The sequence below is a fragment of the Notothenia coriiceps genome, unplaced genomic scaffold (assembly GCF_000735185.1).
Source record: "Notothenia coriiceps isolate Sejong01 unplaced genomic scaffold, NC01 NC01_scaffold00004413, whole genome shotgun sequence".
Taxonomy (NCBI): domain Eukaryota; kingdom Metazoa; phylum Chordata; class Actinopteri; order Perciformes; family Nototheniidae; genus Notothenia; species Notothenia coriiceps.
This window is the reverse complement of record NW_011337114.1, coordinates 135,656-144,671: the sequence shown is the minus strand read 5'-3', so window position 1 is coordinate 144,671 and position 9,016 is coordinate 135,656. Positions and strand designations below refer to the sequence as shown.

At 40.4% G+C, this 9,016-nt stretch overlaps 1 protein-coding gene across 1 annotated transcript in view; it reads left to right on the top strand.

Annotated features, from left to right (window-relative positions):
• The first annotated feature begins 6,739 nt into the window (after window positions 1-6,739).
• Window positions 6,740-9,016, top strand: part of LOC104942269 (alpha-protein kinase 1-like) — a 7,414-nt gene continuing 5,137 nt past the window's right edge. Inside the window, exons 1-2 of the mRNA XM_010767475.1 lie at window positions 6,740-6,865; window positions 7,835-7,933. Coding sequence (XP_010765777.1) covers window positions 6,740-6,865; window positions 7,835-7,933 — 225 coding nt within the window. The remainder of the gene's footprint in view (window positions 6,866-7,834; window positions 7,934-9,016) is intronic.

Genomic DNA, 9,016 nt, shown 5'->3' with positions numbered 1-9,016 from the left:
GGGGGGGGGGAGAGCATGCTATAGCCCAGTCAAATGGAAAGAGATTGTTGGCTGAAGAGGGAAAAGTTTAAATAGGGAGGGGTTGAAAAATACATTCAATGTGAAGGACTCAAGCTGCATTCTTTTTCTAATCTTGAAAGGGTAAGAAGAAAAATATGCACATTCCACAATGTGTTTCTGGGACATAACAGCTGCTCGGGTGTAATGTTTTATTACGTCCTCGAAGAAAAAGCCAGGCATCCTGTTCCACATCTGGCCCACTCTCATATCTCAAATCCCAACTTTCTGACTTCAAATGAAAAGTGTAATGTGTGCGACAGAGGGGCACTTCTGCGGACCCCATGTGGTGTTGTAATATCTGCCTTCTACTACCCCCCAAACTCAACAATGTATCATTGTGTAACATTGTTTTCACTGCTTTGTGTTGAGACTTCCTGCTCAAACTTTTGTCCCTTTACCAGATGTGAAAGTTTGCTTCATAACAAACACCGGAAGGGTGTGGTATGTGTGTGTAAAATGTGCCGAGTGTATGTGGGTCCACACTTTTTTTTTAAATGTGTTACTGAAACTATTTGCAGTGGGTATTATTCTAAGCGTAACATTTCCCTTGGACAAAGGTTTTTTTATTCTCTGCATTAGAGGATAGATGGATATCTGTCTGACACACATAACTTCCTTTTTCATTCTCTGGCTGTGTGATGAGTGAAGGCTGAAGACACATGGTGCATTGTTTAAAGGCGCAGGCGTGATACATCATCTTTCACAATATAAATACTCGTTCTGTACATCCAGGCTGCCAACCGTCTAATCATTTCAGATTTCTGCAATGCTGATGTAAGGAATCTAACATCCTGTTTTGTGTGTTTTTTCTCAGGCCAACAAATTCTAGGTAATGACAGTCACAAAATCAATAATTGTGCTTACAAGAAAATGCATTTGCCTGACTTTTGGGAGGGATAAAGCATGATTTGTGGAAGATTATGGGAAATACACTCATTTGCATTCTTGCAGAGATAATAGGATGGTTATCACACCAGTTTATGTACAGAGAATATGAAGCTACACCCAGCAGGTTATCTTGAAGTACTAATCTCAAAGATTTTAATTTATATAAATGTCTTTTTAGTAATGCTTTGTATCTAGATGGGTACACCAAGTGATGCTGAATCCAATCCCACGATATACAGCACATGCACCTGGAGACTAATTTGTTATTTGCCGTGTTTATCTGCTTCATTTCCTCCTGCCTGTCACAAGGCTATACAGTGGTTTCATGCAACAGTCATTCTGTTTTCATGTTCTCTGTGTGTGTGTGCGTGTGTGTGTGTGTGTGTGTGTGTGTGTGTGTGTGTGTGTGTGTGTGTGTGTGTGTGTGTGTGTGTGTGTGTGTGTGTGTGTGTGTGTGTGTGTGTGTGTGTGTGTGTGTGCGTGCGCGCGCACCAGGAGTCTCACCCAGCCAGCCTCCTCATTACCCCTGCAGGCTTTTTTAAACAGCGTTAGCCCTGGCTAGTTCCTGTTGATGTATTCTTCCTAAAACAGCCTGCATCCCTGAGCAGACCACACACCCCACAATTTCCTGCCGTCAAAATAAACCATTCATTCTCCACATTCAAATAAAGAGCGTGAGAGATCACAGACTGCAAACTGTGCGAAAACAAAAGTAAGGAAATGAATGTGTTTTTTGAAAAGCAGGTATTCCACAGGTGTCATACAAATATGTCTGTTTCTGAAAGTGAGGCACGCCTGACACATGCTGCACAGAATGAAACAAGCAGTGGTGTAAAGTTACTAAGTACATTTACTCAAAAAATGTACTTAAGTAAAATTAAGAGATACGTATACTTTACTTGAGTATTTGACTTGTTTGCTACTTTGTTTTTATACCACAAATAACATTCAAAGGTAAAAAGTGTACCACTACTTGTATTTTATACCTTTACTTACTTGATATGAAATATAACCAGCACTTAAATCAGACTTTAGTTCCACCTGGAATAAATTCACAAGCTAATCTGCAGAATACAAAGTCATTCAAACTAGCTACACCTTTACCAGCTTTGATAAACCCATTCAAACATAAATAACTACAATCAAAACATATGATATATATTATTTGAAAATTGACCAATCTGCATAGTGAGTACTTTTACTTTCAGTACTTTAAGTATATTTCGATACTAGAGTATTCCTACACTCTTTACTTTAACTTAAGTATAAGATAAGAGTACTACTTCCACCAACTACACTAAAACATTATCCATCACTGCTAATTCACTCCCTTTAGTTAGTCCCACACTATCTTAAATACAGCAGCCTGTGAGTTTCGATCCACCATGAACTACTGTGCTCCCGTCTGACTGATTGAATTCCAGCCACAGCTTGATTTATAGCTCTTCAGCTCCAACACTTTCCCTCAACAGCTACCTTCCCCTCCTTTGTCTCCCGCTCTTCTGCTGCAGACTTTTGCATTCTAACCATGCCTTTAAAGGTGAGGGGAGCAGAGTGCAATGACATGCTGACATTTTACAGGGTCTGTGCCCTTTCATGGGAGCTGAAGAGGTGACGGAGGAACAAAAAGATCCCATAGGGACAGACACAGAGTAGAGATGACTATTTTCATGGACTGAACTATGGGGGGAACTTCAAAAGTGACCCTGTTGGCATTAAGATATGTCACATCCACTCACAATTAGATCGTTTAGTTTTACCATCTCTGCTGTCCTGCCAAGTGAGTGGGAGTCCAACTCAATTTAATTCCAGCTCGTGTCTTTAAATGATCTTTTCGGGTGTTTAAAATTAGTATAAAAAACACTTCCAACGACTACTTTGAAGAAGAACGAGCACATTTTTCGGTGCCAACTTGTCCTCACAAAATGTGTGCGGTTTGCATGCAGATACATTTGAGAAAAAGGTTGATACAGGTAATCAGGATGCAGCACATGGACTGTGATGGAATAGATAGGATGAGCTTATGAAAAGGGAGGTAAGAAAGGCAGTGGACAGATGCAGAGTGCACTGGACCGAGAGCACAGGTGTCTGGATATCCGCTGCTCCTGTCTGCTTTCTTTCTTATTTCTCTCCTGTGTTGATTGTGTTTTGTTTCCTTCTTCCTCATCCCCCTGGTCTGCTTGCCTTTTGTTCCTTCCTCCCAGATTTGTTGCTGCTGGTCGTTTGGCATAAAGCAGCAGCCATGCACAATGTATCCAATTATGTTGGGCTTTTAGGATTTTACACTGCTGCAGGTTGCGATGGATGGAAGTAAAGCTAAATATCAAGGGTGGCCGCTCCAGAGGCCTGGAGTAATAGCACTGCAGCAGAAGAGGAGAGAAAGGAGAAATGGAGATGCAGGGGCTCTTTTTTTTAATCTCTTCTATTTGATTTTAGCACTATGCTGAAGGCGCTTTTAATCCACGAAATCCTTCCTTTTTTCTAAAGCGCCAAATCTTTACAATTGAAATACCACTTCACTGCGTGACATCATAGGCCAAGGGTTATTTTGAGGCAAACGCTGATCAAATAAGCCCCAGTGTGATGAAATGGACTTTGCACAAATTGTTTCATTGATTTGTGCTGTAGGGAAAGATCAGTCTGTCATATATGATGGCTCACATTGGTAGCTGCCTCATTTGCATTCTGTGAATCAGATGCTGATCTCTATGAGCAAGTGCACACAAAGCAAGGTTGTCCAACATTCAAAATAGGAGCGGTTAATCAACAACATGCAGCAGCAGCCAGATCAGTCACATTTTGTGCCTCCTATAAGGACGTGACAAAACTACAGGACTCCCAGATGTCCAGCCAGGCTCAGCTTACAAGTCAAATCCCAGCGCTCAGAAATCAAAACATGAGTGGAGGATAAGGCAAGGGTGAAGGATAAGTGAAGACATGGCAGAGCAAGTAATCAGCCGCTCGGGTAGTCAAAGATGCCTCCTAATCCCTGCTGCTTCGAGGGCGGTGGGAGAAAATCACCTTGAGTCTCTGCTGTCAGACAGGAACAGGAGGCTGGATGGAGTCTGACCTTTCACTTGTTTAAATTAGGCTGGCTCACAGCGAGATGGGATGTGGCTTACAAAGTTACTCTTCACTCAGGGTGATATCTCATTAGCACACAGGTGTTTAATGGTTATTAGCTGCCGGGGGTCATGAAAGTTTGCCATTTGATGGATAACTCAACAAGTTATCCCCCCATCCGCGCAAATGCAATAACTTTGCATTCAAACAGACTTTTGTTTACCATCATTCTCACCCCAGTCACAGCAGGATGAAGACCCTGCCTCTCCCTCTGTCTAATTTTAGAAATAGGCGTTCCTCCATCCTCCTTTACTCTGTTCCTCCTGACCTGTTATTTCAATCAGTTCAACTACAAGATGTAATTGACTGCAGTGGGATGTCTGAAACAAAGTACTCAAAGCTCTCGTGCTCAGTCAGACGTGTAGCAAACTATAAAACTCATCCATGACTCCCTAATGAGTCAACATGAAATCCTGACATTGCTGTGGCTGATGGTGCAAGAAGACAACACCTCACCCAATCTCTTCTACTGTGGCAAAACAACAGAATAGATTCAAACGGATGTAGCCAAGTGATCAAGGACTTGAACAAAAATACTTTCATTGTGGCGGGTTTCTTTAGTAAAGTAATAATGTGACATCTGGAACCCGCCATGCGTAAAAATGTCTCCAAGTTGCCTCCAACATGCACGTTAAGCCACATTTCTTACCTTTTAGAGTTTGAAGCGTCCCATGCTCTGTGAGAGGAAGGCGGCAGTGATATGTTGTGTAGTGAGATGAGAAGCGTTACACCACCAGCACCAAACCGAACTCAATGGCTGCGGATTGGGAACACCAAGTCCTGAGGAGAGACGCGCCGAGGATCGAAACAAAAAAATAAGTCATCAGAAGAGAGATGCACGCGGATCCCTCTCCGGAGTTTTCTGAATGGGCTCTGTGGGTATTGTTACGATACATTAACCCTCCAGTGTGCACAAGTCATCTCCCGGCGCGCTCGGAAACAAGTTATGGATGTGGTGCGTGTTGGTGCTTCAGAAAGCAGCTGAGCTCAGTCATCTGGTCGCAGCTGGACCGCGTGCCAGCCTTCTGCTCGTACATCCAGTTGTGCCGCGATCACACTCACTGCAGAGCCACAGTCCCGCCTATTGGTAGTAGCACAGCAACACCACAGTCTGCACATGCTTGTTGTGTACGAGCTGCATCATTACACACCATAATGATCCATCATTCTGTTGGCGATACCAATGCGTCTTTTCCATCGTAGACATGCCTCCACCTCCAGATGTGCTGTCTTCACAAACAAAGGCCCACATTAAAAACTAATTATCGAGTGTTCACGTGCATTTGGCTGGATTTTATTTCAGTAAACCACAGACAGGCAGCTGCTGCAGTGGTGGAATAGTTATTAATACATGTGTTTATTGCACTGCATGACACAGAAAACATAAACTGTCTGTTTTGGTGTTAGGTCCATCATTTTCCATATTTAATACAATAGGCTGCTTCTTCAAGTCAATTAAAAATATAGTAATTAGAATGATCAGCAGTGGTTCAAACGAAATAAATACATAAGTACAAGTATATAAAGGCAAAAAATTGATAAATAAATAGGTTACCTTTAAAAAAAACTTTATACAAATTCTCGATGTTATTTGTTGGAAATGACTTATTCCCATACATTTTGTAATAACTCTCAGCTATAAAGACAATATTTTCCGAGACAAATCTACAGTTTACGGATTTACCTGTTGCTTCAGGAGGGATTGTATTCCTTCTTAACGGTAGGCCTACATGTTGCGTTCAAGTCATGCAGGATTAAGTTGGTGAAGATCCGAAACATATAATCTAATGTGTCATTTTAAAATGGCAAACCATACAATTGTTTAATTGATAACAATTGAAATACTGATTTTTGTAAAATAGTGCAAGAACTATTGCAAATTTGAATTGCTATATTTCCCACCGCATTGAAGGCAGCACCCTATGGTACTGCCCTACCAGGAAGACGAGGACAACACAGACGTTAGGTCGGTAGCTTACTGTTTACTTATTGCTTATAAAAATGTATCATAGAATTAGATTCATCTTAAAGTGTAACTCGAGGGTAATAATTATATTAAAAGCGACAAAAAGTTGGCACTTCTGTTATGTTTGCGATTTATTTTTTAAAGTGAAAGTACTACATTATGTGTAATCCTTAACACCATACACTGTGTTGCATTTATGGTCCCTTTAGTTTCAAAGTGCACCTACATATTACATTCACACCATAGACTGCATAAGATTCACACACGTAAAATAACTTTTACAAATTGTTGTATATGATCATAACTCTATTGATATCCTGAAAGTATGTCATTCATTGTAAACACATTGTAACTCTCTGACAGGGTCATAAACTACATGTATTTCATATTGTTTCAAGCGCATCACCATACATGATAAGACATCATATGGATTTAAATTGGGGACAGACATGTAGACTGGAACAGGAATTGGCTTTTTTATGTGATGTATAATTATTTATTTATTTTATGATGGATTCATGTTATCCATGATGTTGAATAATTCATGATTTTAAAAGTACAAACAGAACTCATGGTGCAATTTTTTCTCAACAGCACCAGGGTTATTCCAGAGGATCACCCTTTTTGAATCAAATACAGGAACCAAGTTGAGGAGGCAAAGAAAGGAGGAAACCATTTCCTTCCAGGCATCTGTGTGCCAGAATGGACAGCCTGGAGGTGGGGGATTTACTGGAGGATTGCCTCAGAGCAGCTCGACTGTCCACCCACTCCACTGAGGCTGAGAGGCTGGACTTCTGTCTCTGCAAAGGTCAGACACAAGATGGTGCTGTTTGTTCAATTTATTTTGGGTTTGGAAGGATGTCAGATTGGGATTTGGGTGAGTAGATTTGGTGGTGGATTTACATTTACATACACACAACATATGGTTTGTGTTGACAATGAGGGCATTCTTTACAAATGCTCTGTTAATCCCACATGGAGTTGGCACTAATGTGAGGGAATGTCCTTTTGTTTAGCTAATGCTTTTCAGTAGCTCGAGCTGTGGCAGTACAATGCTAAAAAGAAACCTCCTTCTCTAATATAATTCTACCAAAGGAAGAACATAAATGTGTGCATTCTCTATTTTATTTATACCTGGAGTTTCAAATATTTAAGGCAAGGTAATCTGCGCACTGGAACATCCTTTTTACACTCACATTTTCTACTTTGTAATGCTGCTTTAATTGTATTTTGAGATGTTTAAATTCTAGTATTGTTTATTTCTACTTATTGAAATGTTTGTTTTGTTTTTTTATGTGCGTATGCAGTGTAATCTCCGTAATATATACCTCTTCTTATCTTATCTTATTTATTTGGATTATTTGAATCTGTAGACTTCGCTTTGTGTTTGTTCATGAGTTTCTTGGCCTTCTCTCTCTGAGGATTCAATTGGAAATGATAGTGGCCATTTGTGGCCGGAAAAATTGGCCAATACCAGCAGTCCAGTTAGTGCCGATGACCAGACCAACCTCAGTGACCTTCATCAGCCTCACCTGATGCAGCTGACTGGTATAATACCACAGGGAATAATGTTTTTATGTGGTGTGCTGGAAGCATATTCTCTGTGTGTGTCCCTTGTTAAAGATGATCATATGATTCAATGGTTGTATACACTTGTATAAATTAAGATTTTGAAATGAAATGATTTATTTTCTGTGTGCCAGGCTGTGTCTAAAGGCCTCCATCGTTGGCTCATTTGAGGCAGGCACGTGGGCTATCGGTGGTCTTCTTTTCTGACCGCTTTCCTCTACTGGACAGATGAGTCGAGTCGGCTGCTTGAAGATCACCAAGCTGCTCACAAACACCACCCTGATCCCCCTGTGGCCCCTCATGCTGGTCATACGACGGCTTTTAGTGGTATTCTACTTAACTTGAGAATAATTAGGTGTGATATTAATTTATTATGAAATGTGAAAAGTGCGTTTGGTTGTGTCATCAGATATTGTCACATGATTCAGTATTGGAAACGGTTATCAATACTTTCTGTTATATCTATGATAGGCAGATATTCTTTACATACTGTATGCAGTCTGGATTACACAACAGTGGGGCCATCAGGGTACTGTAGGTGCTTTGTATTTTATTGCCTTTAAGTTATGCATTATGTTGTTTTACATTGAACATAATATCTTTTATCAGGTGTTGGGTGTACCACTCTGAAAGTGACAGGCTTCTTTGTGGCAGGCTGTGGTGTTTCAGTGCGTTGGGAATGACTTTGCAACGCTTAGGTAAGGTTTTTCCTTAAGGAATGACTTAAGTTCACCCCCTCCCCTTTTATACTGATGTCAATGGATCATGGATCCTTTAGGTCTCTAAATCTTTTACATGTTTTTGAATTTGAGGTGATAATAAGCAAGGCCTTACAAGTTTTTAAAAGACTGGGGTCAATAAATGGGGATTTATATAATATATTTTTGAATAGAATTGCTTCTGGATTTTTTCCTTTTGCCTTAACATATGTTATTAGGCTATGTTCTGCTGGCATCCATTTCATCCATGCAAACCTGCTTAGAAAAAGTGCTAGTCGTGGATGCGCTGCACATAGTGATGATGTTGAATATTGGAGGCTTCTGTCTAGCGCCTGCAAGCTGTTGAAAAATGATGGTCCTGTAACCTTGTTCCGTTACAAAGAACTGAAGTCCTTGATCCACGGCCGTTCAAAATCTTTTAGAATCCTTGATTGTGATTTGTAAAAAGGTGTAGGAACCTTTTGAACATATTGCATGCTGTACGATATTACTACTGTTGGTGTACCAAGATATATTCATCAATAGAGGTTCTGTGTTCATGTCTTATGTTGGATCTAGTATGATGTTTCAGCTCTGTATTTATACCAAAGCATTATTATGGCAATCTTCAGTAAAATATATTGAATCCTTACAGAGCCGGGGGATCATTTTGTCCGAGAACAAAATCAACATTTATGAGATTACGAGTCTT